The 17,267-nt window shown below is 42.2% G+C and overlaps 1 protein-coding gene across 2 annotated transcripts in view; it reads right to left on the bottom strand.

Moving 5' to 3' along the window:
- sema3g (semaphorin 3G) overlaps positions 1–12,645 on the bottom strand; it is a 61,086-nt gene extending 48,441 nt beyond the window's left edge. For both annotated transcript variants that reach the window (XM_086214227.1, XM_086214228.1), the window contains exon 1: positions 12,293–12,645. In XM_086214227.1, the coding sequence (XP_086070353.1) occupies positions 12,293–12,398 (106 nt within the window). In that variant the 5' untranslated portion in view covers positions 12,399–12,645. The remainder of the gene's footprint in view (positions 1–12,292) is intronic.
- Between the last annotated feature and the right edge of the window lie 4,622 nt (positions 12,646–17,267).

Genomic DNA, 17,267 nt, shown 5'->3' with positions numbered 1-17,267 from the left:
TACATTGTCTTCATTTACAACTACTGTCAAGAACGGCCGATAGAAAAAGTTGGTCCTTTTTTTTTGTGGTCAACTCAGAATCTTTACAAAGTCATTTTAAGATCAGGATCAGGTTTCACAATATACCAGTGCTGCTGGACAACTTTTTTGAAATTCTTTTCCCAAAGGGGAGTGTTGTAAAAAGGAACTTCCACCCTTTTTAATGTGGATCAGATCATCTCTTGTTGGGTCATTCACTTTGGCTGACATTTTTAAATCTGTCGACAGCTCTTCGGATCCAAGATGTCTCAGGAAAAAGAAAAGTGATGACATGGTGAAAAGTTTCAATCGCTGCTACAACTGTGACCAATTTCTAAGAAATTGGCTAATTGGAAGACTCTTGAGTACAGTCAAAAACAAAATTGCTACATTGAGCACACTGAAGTAAGTTTTCCATTTCCCATTTTGTGCAACAAAAAAAAGGAAAAACCACCAGAAGCATTTGTACTAACTTATTTTCTGTAATGTGATATCAAAATATGTTGTAAAAACCCACCATGATCTTAATAGTTGTGTTTCCGAGTAAATTATTGAGGGATTTTGTCTACAAAATGCAGGGGAGGAGGAAGTAATGGAGCCCCCAGTTGAAGAGAGCCCTCAAATCCTGCAATGAAAATGTGTTTCGCAATAACATGACCCCCCCCCCCAGGCCAAGGCACGGACCCAGGTTTTGGGGCTTCACTCCTGGCTGGCAGAACCTTTATCTGCTGCAGTTCAATGGTTCTTTGTCAGCTTTTAAGACTCTGTTATTGAACGCTGAGATCCATCACAGGCTAAATAACTCATGACAGAGTAAATCCTGGGATTTCCTGACTTGTAATCTGTGACTGCTTCTGGATATGTCACTTTACTCCCGCAGCAGTTTAAAACCGCCAGACAACCGCGATCATCTGACTTCTGGTGGTTTCATCGTGTAAACGCCAGCGAGGTATCCCACAGAGGATTGCTATGATCTCGGAGTGATTTTAATGTCTTTCTATATTATATATCCACATTTTTCTTCTTACATTTTCTTTTGCTTCTGTCGTTCTCTCTCTCTCGCTCACACACACATACATACACACACATTCACAGCTTCTTCTCTCACGCTTGTCTGGTGATGCTTATCAAGAGTTCCTGTTAACAGATCTTCCCTGCTGAGCCAATCAAAACACGGCGCAGGCTCTTACCTCATCAAACCCCCTTTACCTCATTGCATTATCTCTCCATCCTCTCTCTCTCTCCATCATGTGGCTTTCTCTCTATTCATCTTTCTCTTTTGGCAACTTTCATTTTTTCCCCCTGTTTTAATCCACTTTGGCTCACCCCCCCCCCCCACCACCACCACATACCTCTCACTTTATCTGTCACCCAAAACAATCCTTTTCTTTCTTAATCGCTTCCTCTCTTTCCCACAGAAAATCAGTCACGCTCTCTCCAAACTTCTTCATGGTTACCCTCTTCAACGCCATCAGTGGTACCCCACATTTCTCCCATAAGGAAAAACCAGACCTCCTCTCACTCTCCTTTTCACTCATCCCTCCAATCACTCATTCTTTCTGCACCACATCAGAGGGCTCTGTTTCAAGACAAACCCTAGAGACAAATCTGAAAACCACTGGTTATAAAATCAAAGGGCGTGCATGCATGGACGGTTTCTGTATCATAGTCTGTATGTCAGGTTCATTTTAATTATGGATTGTCTTCATTATTTTACAGGTTTTCCATTAGTCCATTTTATGCATCCTAATTTCATATCTCAGAAATTTGCTTTAGCACAAGAAATCTAAACTCAAGCAGTATTGTCAACCAATCTTGATGGGAACTCTTTAATTCCTATTATTATTATTATTATTATTATTATTATTATTATTATTATTATTAAAACACAATTCCACACATGTCAAGTGACATGTGGCATGACATTTGTAAAGAGATTGTTCAACCCAAAGTGTATTTTAGAGTAAATTTAGGACATTGAGTGTCCCTCAAGTATTAGTTTTAACGATTACAGAATAAATCAATTAGCTCATCGGCAGAAGGATTATTAGCAACTCTTATGATATCCCCCTATGAGGTGTCTTTTGCTTGTGAAGCGCTCACAAATGGATGTCTTGAGCTCACGAAGATGATCTTTTTAACCTCCCGCATCACTTTGTCACTCTGGAATACAGAAGGAGCCAGCCGTGTTTATTTAGCTTGAAGCTAATTGCGATTGATGGCAAACAAAAGCAAACAGCAGCAAGTATTTTCTTTAAGTGATGGCATTTTTAATTCCAAAGTCAAAGATCAACTTCAGTGTTCAAAAAAAAGAAAAAAAAAAAAAAACTTTTCTGGCCATATTCTACATCACTCCAATCCAAACTGACTTAGAAAAACAATAACACTGAAGTGCACAGGCAGATATATACAGTTCATTGTGAGTCCTGGAAAACGTGTGTTCAACCATGAGATTAGAAGTGTGTATTTTTACAAAAACAAAGAAAATGCCAGTGTAGTAAATGTTATTGACCTAATAAACAATTATTGACCTCATAAAACTATATCATATAACCCAGAAGTTCTGTTCTGCAGCAGCTAATATTAAAGTGCACACATTCAAGACCAGGAGAACAGCTGCTGGCAATTAATACACATTAGTAGGCAACATTCATCACATCTCACACACACACACACACACACACACACACACACACACACACACACACACACACACACACAGGCTGGAAGTGTTTCCTCTAATATCAGTCAAGTGAGTTTGTGTGTTTGTCAGCTGCTCTCTAATAGATACATCAGTCAACAGTGGGTTCCCTTGTACCCGGCTCCTCTCGTTTGCGAGAAGTGGAACTAATTGATTGCTAGAAGAGGATGTGTGTGTTTGGTGCAGAGGCAGCATAGAGCATAGTGTGACGGGGTGTGTGTGACACGTAATGTCTCCCATCCCTGCATTGAAGAGGGGTTCCCATCACCTCTGGCCTGTTTCTCCATCACTTTGCATTGATTTTAAGCCAAAGTGCCAAATAGCAGGACACTGCAATGACACGAGAACACAAGACCCCTCTTCATCTGTTTGTGTGTGTGTGTGTGTGTGTGTGTGTGTGTGTGTGTGTGTGTGTGTGTGCGTTTTGCTTCCCACTGGCACATCTAGAGCTGTGTATAGTATTGCAACATTTTGGAATTCTTGTTTCCAGAAAAAAAAACTACATGAGTTGAAGTGAAAATGTTTATCTACCAGAGGGTAGAAGAGAAAGCAAAACTTAGCATGAAACATTGGCAAGGGTGTGTGTCATTTCAACACCACGACGCAGCATGCATTTGGCTGACAGCCATGTACATGAGGAGGCCAACTTAAACACTGGTCCAGGTGAGAAAAATGTCTTCACAAGGTGTTATTATGGGATTTGTTGTTTTGACCAGCACTTACATGAATTGAAGTACTAAATCAACAAAGGTTGTCAACAAAAACATCTGACACTGACGCAAACATGATCATATTATTACAATCTCCTACAAATCTGACCACCGATGGCTCACGCTCACATTGAATATAGGATAATATACATGAGGTACCCTGGGTCCTGAGGTATGATGTTGTTGGTAAATGATAATTAATAGATTATTTGTGTTGCAATACATTCTTGTAGCTATTAATCATTCTTTGCAGCAGGACTCGGACCTCTCTTTGAATCGGGAGTGTTGGTTTTCTATCTGGCCATTTTCGAAACCCGAAAATACACTTGTTAACTCATCAATGAACTTTCGCACTCCATTCCATGCAGGAGGGTGAAGTGGTAGAACCGTCTTCCTTTCAATACTGAAATAAACTGCATCCCTCAGTTTCTCCTCGCTGCTCTCTACGAGTGTGTATGAGCACATTGTACTGCGCGTGTGTTTTTTCTCATTTTTATTATTCATCGTCAAACTAATCAGAACACGTAAACTACGAGCTTTAGCAAATCAGTCGAATGAAAACAAGGGAGCTACCTGTCAAATCACTCACTGCCTCAGGGCGAAAGGCTATGGTCTATATAGATAATAGTATCTTGTATTTAGCAGTATATGATTTTTCAGCACTCAGTCTGGTACAGCGTACTGTAAATATATATATCTTCCCCTCAATGGCATGGTACTTCTATTTTGGATTGTTTTGAACTCTTCTACGTGTGGTCAGTATGGTTTTTTTTAGGGGAGAATTTCCTGTTGTTTATTGTTGTGTACTTCCCTCATGTGTCTTATCTTGTTTACTTCCTGTCTTGTTATTGTGTTCAGCTGTGTCTGGTCCGTTAATCAGCCCCCATCGGCCCTGCCCTCTTCCCCCAGTTTCCTCTCCTACTCAGCTCCTCAGTTCTCATGGTGCTCACCTGTCTCTTTGCAGCTAATTGGTTCAATTGTTCGGTTTATCTCTACTACACAGTTAAAAACAACAAACACTTGAAAAAAAAAAAGTGTTTTGCTTAAGAGAGAACAAAACGAAACCCCTTTAAATTTAATTATTAAAACAAAGGCCAAACCTGACAGTCTTGATTCAGACGACTGCCAGAGGTCTAGATTTAAAACATTCCATGGTAGGAGATGAAAGGTGGGGTGGAAAGACTCGACTCATCAGAAAACCTGAAAGGTCACTGAGGGATGCAGGGGTTACCCCACTTGATGCTTTAGAAACAAATGTTGAACTCTTAAGTTTACTCGTACCCAATGTGGTGACCAGCTTTAAAAAAAACATAGGGGGGGGGGGGTACAACTCCTTGCTAGTTGCTGGTTGGGCTTCATCCAGGATTCGCTAGTTTTTGGTGTTAATAACTGTGTTTCTATAAAATGTCAGGTAAAACATCAGCAAATTCTAGAAATACCACAAAAGAGGAAGTGCAAATAAGAGCTATTTCCACCAAGTGATCGCATCACCATCACGAATCACGATGGTGGCGGAAACGGTTAAATGAAGCAAAGATTCACTTTGTCAGATTTTATTAAAATTGAGCATTATTTATCTCCCGTGTTGAGCGTTTGCTCTTTTTGAAAAAGGAAAAAACCACCTCAAATGAAAGTAAGACACTTTCTTTCTTTCTTTTTGCAAAATTTGAGGCAGTTTTTCTCTACTAACATCTTCAAATATAAATAAATCCAAAATGCATTAAAAAAGGAAAACTACAAATCAAACACTCTTTGTGGAAACGCAGCAAGCGACAGGAGTGACAAGCCACACATGGGTGTGGAAGACCAGTAGTGGTGTAAAGACATGGAGTGACACAATTCAGCCAATCAAGGCCAGAGGAGAGGGTGGGTCAGACCTCTTGAAGCCAGCAGCGAGCGGAGCTGCTGTGTGTCTTCAGTCCTCGGAGGGGTGGAGGAATGTAGAGGGTTTGGATAAATAGTTCTCAGGACGTGAACCCCCAGTGGTGAGGGAGCACTGCTGCTATTTGTAACAAGCGTGTTAAAACAGCCCAGCTGGGTGGATTTTGGCTGGCCACATTTATACGCATGCCATCAAACAAAGCTGGACAGATGTAAAATAAATCACAGGAGGAAAGATATACAGGTTACTCCCACTTTCTGCATAAAACACGCGCTCATATAAATAAAATACACACACAGGGATTCACACAGCTCCCATAACTCTTAGTGAAGTAATCTTCATGACAGATGTCCAAAGCCACATTGTTCCAACTTGAACCCTCAAACGTTGCTTCTAAAAGGGACCAGTGTTTCTCATCCTGCAGGTTCGCCTCCTTTTATCCATCTAGTCACTCTTGAGTCTCTTATCTCGCTCTGGCTCATGTTCACCTGCCATTTCCTCCTCATTTTCTCATGTCCCCTCTTGCTCCACTAAACTACTCTGACCTTCAGTCTGCCCTCCTGCGGTATTCCCATCATCTTTCCTCGCTCACTCTTTCATTTAAATTCCTTCTTTCATGGATCAATCATTTGTTTTCTGTCCACATTCACAGACCCCTCATTCATGAAGTCCCCCCCTTTTCTCTTGCACCATCGTCTATAGCTGTTCTTTGATGTTCCCTCTCTTTCATGGATGTTCCCCTCTTCCATCCATCTTTCAGCCAGTTGACTCAACATTACTGCAGGTTTTGCAGCTGAGCCTCACTCAGGACATCAATGTTTTCTGGACACGTTTTGCCGTCTTTTAATCCTGAAGGGGTTTAATAAGCTAATGCTGACTCAAGGGGATCTGGCGGGGTTGTAGGCAAGTTTACATGTTCGACACTGGGCTTTTAAGGGTTTAGCTACATCTTAACATACGTAAGTGCACAACTTCTGCCGACCTGATATATACTAAAGCTGAGGCCTTGCCTGAGAGATGAATCCTGTTTATTGCGCTGGAAAGTTTTACTGAACTTGGAGCAAAGATGGAGTGGAACAGGGATTTATTAAGTGTTTATATTCCAACCTGTGCTGGCAGGTTGGTGCATTGATCCATCTCGCCGCTGAAACTTGAGAATGGCGTGAGACAAATGGATGCTGGGTGCAATTTGTTGAGCCTGCAGCCAGAGTCGGTTCTCCTTCCACCTGCGTAGATCGCCATGGTAACATATGCAATCTAACCTGCTCTGGACCAGTTTATGATCTGCGATTGGATTTAAAATTCTACGTCTTGAAAGAAATTTGGAAGATTTACAGGTTGAGATGATCCGATGACTCTCCTGACGATATTCTGAGTGGTATAGACTCTCAGCAGAGGAAGACACGCAAGCTTTTTTGAGCTGCATGTGAACGATGCCGTGCAATTACAGCGCCTCAAAATTTTAATTTTTTTTTTTTTTTGCATTATCATTTAAGTGCGTGCTGCTTCCTTCCAGTCCTTTTTCAATCTTAAATTTCACACTTCATCTCATAAACTACAAGAATGATGCAGGCATAGCCATACTTCTTTAGATGACGTTTTTATTGGCCCTGACTTGCTGTCAAATCTGTTTAACACAGAACATTTTCAGTAACCTTGCTGTGTTGGAACTGTAATGACTGGTGAATTAATCAACTAGCTGATGCACTGGCAACTCTTCTAATATTCAACAATTTTCAAAGCAAATACAAAGTATGTGATTCGAACGTCTGGAATGTGAGGAACGTCCCGTCACTGTAAACTGAGTCTTCCTGCTGATGTTGCTGGGACCAAACAGCTCACTGAGACCACGTCCCTCACATGGATACGCTCCAGCACTGACAACTGCAATGTAGCACAAAGCAGAAGAGGTGCTGCTCTTCCTCTAAACTGCTTTAGTCTACGGCTGGAAATAAGTTTAAGGTCTCCAATAACTCATCGTACACTTCAGTGTATTTTCTAACACAGAGCAACCTATATTTCTGGGAAATGTTCTTTCTAATAAATAATAGGTGAGGTGGGGCATCTCTACTATCTCTGATAGTCAAACAGTGTTAACTGGCCTAGTAAATTCCCCCGCTTCTACTTTATGTTGAAATAAAACAGTTCTACTCGCCTGTTCCAGGTTCATTTCCAATCTGCTCTGCCAAGAAATGAGCCCCAGCATACCTATAATCAAATTTCCTTAAAAAGCAGAGGAAACAATGAGAGCAGTCAGTTACGGGAGGTGACTCTTTATCGGCGTGATTGTCACGGTGCAATCCTTGCAAATAGAAACAAATCAGCAACAGCTCCAGGTTTATTATATCAAATGTCCTTTGACCTTAATTTTTTCTTTGTTTCTGTCTTTGTTCATCTCAAACATCCCTCCTCTCTCTCGTCACCCATTCGAGCTTCCCCTCCAATATGTGATCTCTTCTCCGGCCTCGTCTTTATCTCCCTCCTTTTTTTTTTCCAGCTCCACATCACTCACACATTTACTGAAGATTCTCTCTCCCTAATTCCTCCATCTGCGTGCGGCGCGAGCCAAGGCGCCATCTGAAAGTTATCACGTAAAAGATGCTTATGACACCACGCATAACTGACACCTTGGAACTCACAGATGTCTCCATCAGACACACTCGCAAGCACACTCACATACAGTTAACTTCAAACACACGGCTAGTACACACGTCAGAAACAATGAGTATCTCTCTTCTTTCACACTCAGTAACACACACACACACACACACACACACACACACACAAGCTTTAATCAAGATACCTACACACTATCCTCATCAACACACACATCTCACACACACTGTCCCTCTTTTGTCACCCTTCACATCACGTCGATGATGTCAGACACATGAAGTGCGTTTCCTCTGTCGGCACTTCAACACCCCAGACGACCACTTACAGCGGCTCTCTGGCCTCGAAATGGAATATGATGACTTGTAGGGGTGATAAAGCACCAGCTAAACAATTTTTCATCACTAGCACAGCATGTGTTTATCATTTATTTCACACTCTGAAGGCTACTCATGTACATAACATGCCTGAGACAGAGGCAGAGCCAGAAAACACTGCTCCACCTGTTGTGATGCACATCTATTAGGTGTTTTACAGCTTTTATCAGCGGTCCCTCTCCTCCTCCTCCAAGTCATTATTACAAAGGATGTTAGTGCAAACGTGAAGGATGTTACCCTGATTATTTAAGGCCGGTTGACCTCCAATAATCAGGATAACACCCTTCACGTTTGCACTGTCTGTTCCATTATTATAATATCACAAACCTTTAAGTTACATTACACACGAGGTGCAACATGTCAAGCATTATCCTCAACATGATTTACAGCGATATATAATACCGAATCAATCCCATCTCACATTCACCTAAAAATACATCTTTTTGTCATTAAAACGGATTTTACAGCTGAAATCTATCAAGAATTGAACCTTTCACGTGAAACGGCATAGTTTCTTACCACGTGTTTTTTTTTCCTTTTCTTTTTATTAAACCATTTAGATTTTTGTTCATGTACAGTAAAATTTAAACATCGGCTATTTCGCCTTGAGGCTAAAGACCTCCTTCACTCACTGTTGAGAGCTTCGATGAACTTTAAACATGTCAAATATTACTAAGACTCTACAACCCTCACTTCTTTCCAATATTTCTTCAAGCGTTTACATAAAAGGACATGTGTCAGCCTGGTGAGTACAACCGCAAATGTCTCCTGCTTCCCTCCTTTACTGCTGAGAGTGTTTAAAGTGAATTTATGGAACCTATTGTTCATTGCTTTAAGCCGCAATCTGGAGCAGGGAGGGAGGGAGCAGGTCCATCTAAAGATGAAGACAAAAGAATCGAGAAAGTAGAAAAAATGGAGCTCAAATATAAAAGCATGGGAGACGCCCTGCATTCCAGCACCTCCAACAGACTCCCGGCGACAGATGATCCCGCGCCGCCAAGGAACACCCGTCTCTACATCTCTATCTGGACAATGCCGGCTGACAAAACAAACAAACTCATCCATTCACAGGCCGCTAGCGAAAACTAACAGAACTCTTAACTCGGGAGAACTAATCAAAAGATGACGCTGGTGTGCATTTCTGTTTTCAAGTGCCCCCCTGTCTTTGGCCAAACAAAGTGAATATTGTATCTGATGTGTGTGTGTGTGTGTGTGTGTGTGTGTGTGTGTGTGTGTGTGTGTGTGTGTGTGTGTGTGCGTGTGTGTGTGTGTGTGTGTGCGTGTGTGTGTGTGTTTGTTTGTGTTCCTAAAGTCAGGGCTTGTTTGTGTGTATGTGAGCTCACAAATGGACACAAGAGATTTGAATGAATAAAAGAAGAGTGCAGATTGAAGGGAGAGGAAAACAAATAAAAGACAGGGAGAGATGCATGATGGGAGGTTGTTATGGATGCTTGGCAGAAGGCTGGGAGCCTTGCCAAACACACGCGTGCACACACGCACACGCACACAGTCTACTTGTGAAGAGCTTGAGCAGCAGCTTCAGTATTTTTTTTTTAAATTAGAATTTCTACAGATATTTTATCAGAGACACTGATTTATATTTCTTTAAAAGATAATCCATTAAATGTCAGCGAGCGCTGATTTGGTGAACGGACACCCTCAGTGGCAAATGATACAAATTTTGCAATTATTTTAGACAATGGATGGAGCAGAGAGAAATGAGTCAGTTATTTTTCAAGCGAGGACAGGCTCCTTCGACTATAAGGCATGTATTGTGTTTAGGGAGAGGAAAACATTTTGGAGGTAAAAATTGCCGCTTTCCTGTTTGGACCTCTAGCCACTAATTGATTAAAATGAGATAATGACAGCTGTTCCTGTCACTAAATTGCTTCTGCGTCCTCTTGAGAATACAAATACCCCCCTGGGCTTCTCCGGGTTGTAATGGGGAGGGGGGGGGGTCGATGGAGGGGAAACCCAAACAGAGGAGAGAAGACAAAACACTGAGGTGAGAGAGACAGAGAGAGAAGTGAGAATTTCAACTGAAAGAGTGAGAAGATACAAGCAGAGGTAAAGAGAGATGGAAGAGGGAGATGTTGAAACTGGAACGAAGGGGGAGATTATTTAAAAGTGGATAAAAAGTGGGGTCATATTTGAGGTCATCCACACAGGAAGCAGGGCTGAGCACTAATGAGAATCGTAGCGGCAGAGTTCCTTCCCACACTCCTGGTGATGCTCGCACCGTAAGAGTGAACCAACGGTTTCATACGGAGATGTTCACTGCAACAGAGAACTTTGGCAAGAGACTTTTGAGATGAGTCAAACGGTCACAATCTTGAGCGCTGTTTTCCTATGTCTTGGTGCATGACTCTGTTAGTTCAGTAACAGAAGTTTCCTTTGCTCCACATCTGCTCCTCACTTGTGTTTCCTAATGATTAGATATGTAATTCAGACCAGGCTTCTGCATCAAGGCTCATCTAAAATCAACTTGGCAAATTTACTCTTATGAATCCATCTGATGGCTTTCTTTTAGAGAGAAAGAGAGAGAGAGAGTTGTTTATTGAGATGATCAAATAAATTCATCTTAAAAAGTCTTTATGAGCCCTAGAGTCTATGGCCAGAGCCAGAGATCCTCCTGTCCTCCACAGAACCACCACAGATGAAATGATCTGACTGCCACTGTAGATTTTGAAATGTGATGCTCCTGACAGAAATAGCACTGGCGGACTGTCAAACGCGTCAACATTTCACAACATTTGCATTCTTACGCCCTGCTGCCGACGAGGACGCCAGAGTATTAAACTCTAGCACTTAGAAACAATCGGACAAGTATGCACAAGTTCAGAGTTCCGCCGTTTCGTCATGGTTCTGCATTTCTAACCTCAGTGTGTATTCAAACATCTATTTCCACTCGTTCCCTCTCTCGTTTCTAGCCAGCATCTCCTTACTGCCCCCCCCCGCCCCCCAGTATTTCCCAGTACTTCCCAGTACCTTTGACAGGAAGACCAGTACACTCAGACGGTGACTTTTTCTCCTCAACAAAAGGAAATCCTGCGTGATATAAATCACTGATGATGATTGCAGACCTGCTCTGTCCTGAGTGAATCGAAACAATAAGCACACTTTGGTAACAACAGTCACTGGCACTTGAACACACACACACACACACACACACACACACACACACACACACACAGACTTTTTTTTGCAGCCTTATCATCAAGTGAGTCATGGCCAACAACAGGGCTGAGATTAGGGAGATGGAGAGGAGGAGAGGGGGGCATGTGAACTGGATAGAAACATACTATATATGGAAGCCTTTTAATCTTGATATCTGGCTTCGGTTTTTAAGAGTACATAATAAAACCAGAAAAAGCCTCAAATCAAGATAGCTCTCATGAGGGGGATGTTTTTAAGGTGAAAGGTCACTTTGTTTGCTGTTCTTGCGTAGTAATTACCTCCTCTGATAGTAACCCGCCACGAATACTTGTACCGTCTTCTCTTAATAGTTCGGTTGCAGTTGCTAATAAACTTTTATAATGAGACTTTCGCCCGCCGGTGTATCCCACCGCAGAACGATGAACCTCCGCCAAATCTCCTCCAGGCTGGACACCCCGCCTGCTCCGGAGCTGCTTCAACCTGGAAACTAGCGAATGCTTTCAGAACAACATCAACCTCCCAAAACAGTAGCTGAGGAGCGCGTAAACGCTTCCAGGGAAGACCACCGCGAAGAGTTAGGAAAGAAGAACAGACCGAAACAGACAGGGAAAGAGAGAGAGAAAGAAATGCCATGTTGCAGAAGTGAGAAAATACTGATAACCCGTAAAAGAAAGGACAGAAGCTAATCACTGAAAATTAGTAACACCTGCAGCGCACGCGCGCACCACGGTATACAGCGCGATATACAGAGAGAGGGAGAGAGGTGGGTATAGATGGAGAGAGAGAGAGAGAGAGAGAGAGCGACAGTAACAGAGAAATAAATAGACTTTATTACCTTTGTGCGACAGCTTCAGGCGCGGCACATTTAACTTGCTGGCTGAGACAGAAGCGACAAGAAGCGCAACAAGAATCATGTTGAAGAAACGCGTAAATCCGTTCATTCTGCTAAAGAAACGTCTTTCTTAATTGATTCCGAATGCCAACGCGCAGGATATTCCAGGTGAATTTCAACTGAAAGCGTCCCCTCACGATGCCAACATCCCTAGCGAGTTTCCCCACCGGTGCGTCACATGGGTGTTTGACCTAGCAGCTGGTTGCCTCCTACGCCGAGTGACTGTCGCTCCGGCCGGGCTGATGAGGTGATTTGGTGGGTCTGTTGTAGCCGCTCCTTCACCTCTCTGCTTCCAGCAGTTGCGCACCAGAAGTCTGTTTCAGCCAGGAGGGAGAAGCACACACCACGCCTTCGCAGCAGTGTGTGTGTGTGTGTGTGTGTGTGTGTGTCCACAACTCTGGGCGCACTTACTAACTGGCTCATACAGATGTTCAGAAAATAATAATATTAATGATTTTTTTTTTAAATCCCCTGCATGAACATGATATAATATAACGATATAATAATTATATTTCACTTCCTGTCATCACCTACGAAAGCTCCGGTAGCAGAGGCTTCCAGAGAAAAATTACAAACTAGGAACAGATACAGAAAAGTCAGCAAGTGTTTGAACCTGAGTCAAGATGGGTTCATGGTAATAAAGTTTTTGTTTGTTTTGTTTTTTTTGGTTTGTTGTTTTAAAAAGTAGCTTGGGTCTCATAAAAGAAAGTAGCCTAAATGTTTCAAGTCTCATGCTGTGGCGGAGTGATCAGAACAACTAAATCACAAAAACATACCAGCTTTTTAACGAAGTTGGGGCCTGTCGTGACAAACCGCCATCTACATTTTTATGAAAGAATACAAATATGTGGGGAAAAAAATAAAGTTGTGCCTCCATCTGTCCACTCTCCCCAGTGATCCCAGTGTGCACATGAACTTAACCCTTACAGCGCCAATGTGTTCTGTAGTTTAATGAAGTGGGGGGGGGGGGGGCATTCTCAGCGCCTCCTTTTCCCATGTGCATCTATTCACGGGTGAGCCTACAAGCGAACACAAAGGTCAGGGTAAGGGTGAGAGGGAGCCATTCAAGGTGTCAGTGTTACGGCAACCCCAGGGTCCTCAGGAACACTTGTTTGGACCAGGACGGAGGCGCCCATGAGAGGAGGGAGCTTGAGTGCCTCAGAGTTTTACTTTTTCAATCAGAATCTTGTGATGTCCTGGCAAATCACGATGGCGTGACTCAAAGGCATTCATCAGACTGCCAGCCCCTATCACATATTTGGCATATCCACATTATGATTGATTTTAGACAGTCTAGACGGGGGAAACCACACACAGACACAAACACACACACACACACACACACACACACACACACACACACACACACGAAATGCAGCTTTTTAAAATCAAGTCCAAACCACATTTGGAGGTTTGAAATGTGAGCAGCAAACATAAAACCATGTAGCTAAGCTAAGCTAGGTAAATATAGTAGTATAATATATAATATAGTGAGGTGCTGGGACAGACAGAGGAAGAGAGAGGGGGTTCCCTTGGTTGCAGTGGCGGTGTGAAAGAATTAAACTTGAGATGTTTCTGTGACGTGTCCCTTTGACCACCATGATCTTTGAGTCCCAGGCTACGTTCAGACTATATTTGAAGATTTGTCCTCAAGGTGTTCCTGAAATACTGCGATCATGTGAGGTAACGGCGATCTTGACCTCTGACTATCAAAATCCTCTCACTTCTGTCTTGAGTCCCGCTGGGTGTTTGTGCCAAATTTGAAAGCATCCTTCAGGTGTTCCGGTGCGGGTAATGACACTGACCTTTCACCATCAAAATGTTTCTTATCAATCTTTGAGTTCTATTTGCCAAATTTGTAGGGGAAAGAGTGATGTTGACCTTTGACCAACAAAAGGATTTCACGTCAACTTCAAGTCCCTGAGAAAATTTGTGAAACATTTGGAGAAATAAATCCCTCGAGACGTTCTTGAGGTACAAACTGAAAACGATGTCTTTGCCGGTGCAGTGACATAAAACCAATGTGCGTACTCGCTGATACCTACGTTTGTGGACATCACCACCCTACCTGCAGGAGGTAGTACACCATATCTGATCTCATCACTTGCAAATATCACTGTGGACAGAAAAACAGCTGTTTCATGTCTTCAGTCTGGACAAAGCCAGAGAGTCTTTCGCATGCTCTTGGTTCGATTGTCCCCTCATTGCATTCGTCACACAACGAGATCTCAGACGATGCGGTTACGATGAAAAATCTCTGCTCGTATTTACTATGATAGATTCCTAACCAATAAGGCGTGACCCAAATCTAAACATGGTTATTTCTGACCACATTTAAGACAAGTCTGATTTCAACAAAGGCGGGAATAATTGGAAATACATGTTTTGTTCAGGAAAATAGCAAAACAGAAATCTGATCATACTATTCCTGAAAATTGTTCGTGCCATTTTCTCTTCCAACTCCCTACAACATATCATAGTGACGACAAAAATGCAGAGTTAGTAACTGTTACATGAAGTATTTTAAACATGGTATAATTTGTGTAATTACTGTACACAGATGTGATCCCAGTGCTGACAATTTGAAGCCTCCATCTCATTCCAGCGGTATTTGTGCTTCCTGAAATCAAGCTTGTGGTTCAAGTAAACACCGATACTCACTCATGGAATAAAGATGCTGCTACTTGTTTTTGTCTTCAGGCACATGGTTTTGCTCTCATTTGGTGGACAAAGATGTTTAAGAGTATTTTTCCATCTGTTGTGCTTTAGTTTCATGATGTATCATTGCCAAAGAACTCTGTAATAGTATCTGTATGCAATGTGTTTGCTCTTGTTTTTGTCTCCTTACAGCAAAAATCGAAGATTCATAAAATCAGATGCAGGCTTGTAACGTGAAAATCCAGAGCGGGCGCCAATAGAGGCGGCCAGTGGCGGTTTTGTGATGGCTTGTAGTTTGTCAAATATAATGCTACTCATTAACTATAGTAGAGGATTGTTGGGTTAGATCAACACAGCTTCTACTAAACACTGTATTTCATAAAATACTGTAAGTTTATTCATGTCAAAGTAAATATTCTTCATTCATATGTTCATCATTGCAGGGAGAAAAAGTTTTCCAACTTGAATTTATTCTGTTTATTTCTTGATTATCATTCATAAACAAAACCATGTGCAGTTTTGTTTTTTGGGGGTTTTGTTGCTGGTTCTGCGTGAGTAAAAATAAATATAAATCCCTGATATATATTCGAACATTTAAACTGAACCAAACAATTATTTGGAAAAAGTTCCATGTTGCATGAATTAAATCAATGCATCATCAATGAAGTGTGATGAGTCCTTCTTGTTCCTGCCATCAGGTCGATGCCACGTCTACAAAAAGTCATTTATTTCCTCTGTTGCTCTGATTAAGTCAAGGTTTTGGCATCTTAAGATTGTTTGTTGCAGTTTTTAACTGTGTACTGTGTTTTAAATGTGTCTTGAATGTGTCTTTGTCTTTTTTAAACTGTGTATTGTATTTTTAAATGTTTCGAAATGTGTGGTTTTTTTTTTTAAATGTGCCCTGCTGAGCCTGTCGGAGAGAAATCTCAGTTACTTGTGACAGACAATGAATCTTTCTTAAATCTTGAACAAAGACTTTAAAGTGTCTCTTAAAATGTAAGCAACCCACCAGCCTCTGATCGAGGTTTTGTTCGTGTGAAGCGCTCCCAGGCCTCAGCGGATGACCCTCGTCTCAGCGCAAGGACAAACTAACATGGGAATACAGCCAATGAGGCCTGGTGCGTCAGGAGTGTTTAACAGCTGAATGAATTAATCAGTTTGCACAAACAGCTGCTGTTTTACCATCCCCGGTTGGCTTTTTGCTGCATTCATCCAAGGAACTTTTCTTCTTCTTCTTCTTCTTCTTCTTCTTCTTCTTCTTCCTCTTCTTCCTCCTCCTAATGGAGTTGACCTGAGAGAAGAACATGAGGATCTCAGCTGATCAAACTCAGGGATTTTCCTCTGCGTGGTCTTACTAACTCTGTAAATTCCTCCGTGTCATTCCTAATCAAAGGCATGAGTCGTGTCAAATTCCAACAGCACTCTTAAAATTTCCATGAAGGATATTCTCGTGCCTCAGTGTGGCCAAACTCTAAAACAATGTCATTCACCCTGAGAGGATGCCACGCATCTCTGATTCCTCAATTGCGGTCAGTTGTCTGATGTGAGTTGTCCTGCCTGACCGAAGGACTTTATCTGCTTCCTCAACAACATCCTCAAGGGATTGAATTTTGCTCTTCAAGCTGTAAGTGGAGATGAAATCCAATACCTCTTACCAGCATCTTGACTTTGCGTCACTTTGACAAGTCAGAGTGGTGCCGCTTCAGTGTTGATTGGGAATGGCAGGGCAGAAGGTCATGAATTCACAATGTGGGAGGCAGAGCCGAGATTGTGCATGCAGAACAATTTAGAGGCTCAAGGCTGGAAGACAGCTGGTGGTTTTTTTTTTCCTGCGTGTATGTGCCTGAGGATTCATAAATCTTTCATCTTTCCTGGCAATAAGAATAGAAACTGAGATAATAGAGTTGACATTGAGGAGACTTACTGTAAAAGAACAAAAGTGATTCAGGAAAGTTCCAATCACTGGAGCGAGAGCAAGTGAGGTCATAGGCGGAGAGGGTGAGGGTGAGAGAGAGAGGGTGTTTGTTACAGCTGCTGTCACATTTTATTATGTTGCATATTATGTTTCACCACACCGGCATGTAAGGTGGAAACAAAAATCTTCCAGTTCTGCCCGTCTTGGTTCCAAGTTCTCTATGGCTCCCTCTGTGGTTCCAGCTTTTGCTTTCCTTCTGGGGTCCAGTGGAGGCCAATATGGGAGATGGCGCCATGTACAAGCTTAACGGAATGTCCAACCATCTCCACCCTTTCCTGAACAGTA

This window comes from Aulostomus chinensis, chromosome 9 (assembly GCF_037954235.1).
Source record: "Aulostomus chinensis isolate RoL2024-O1b breed Wild chromosome 9, RoL_Achi_v1.0, whole genome shotgun sequence".
Classification (NCBI taxonomy): Eukaryota; Metazoa; Chordata; class Actinopteri; order Syngnathiformes; family Aulostomidae; genus Aulostomus; species Aulostomus chinensis.
Note: the sequence above shows the minus strand (reverse complement) of the source record. Positions and strands in the feature narration are given on the sequence as shown.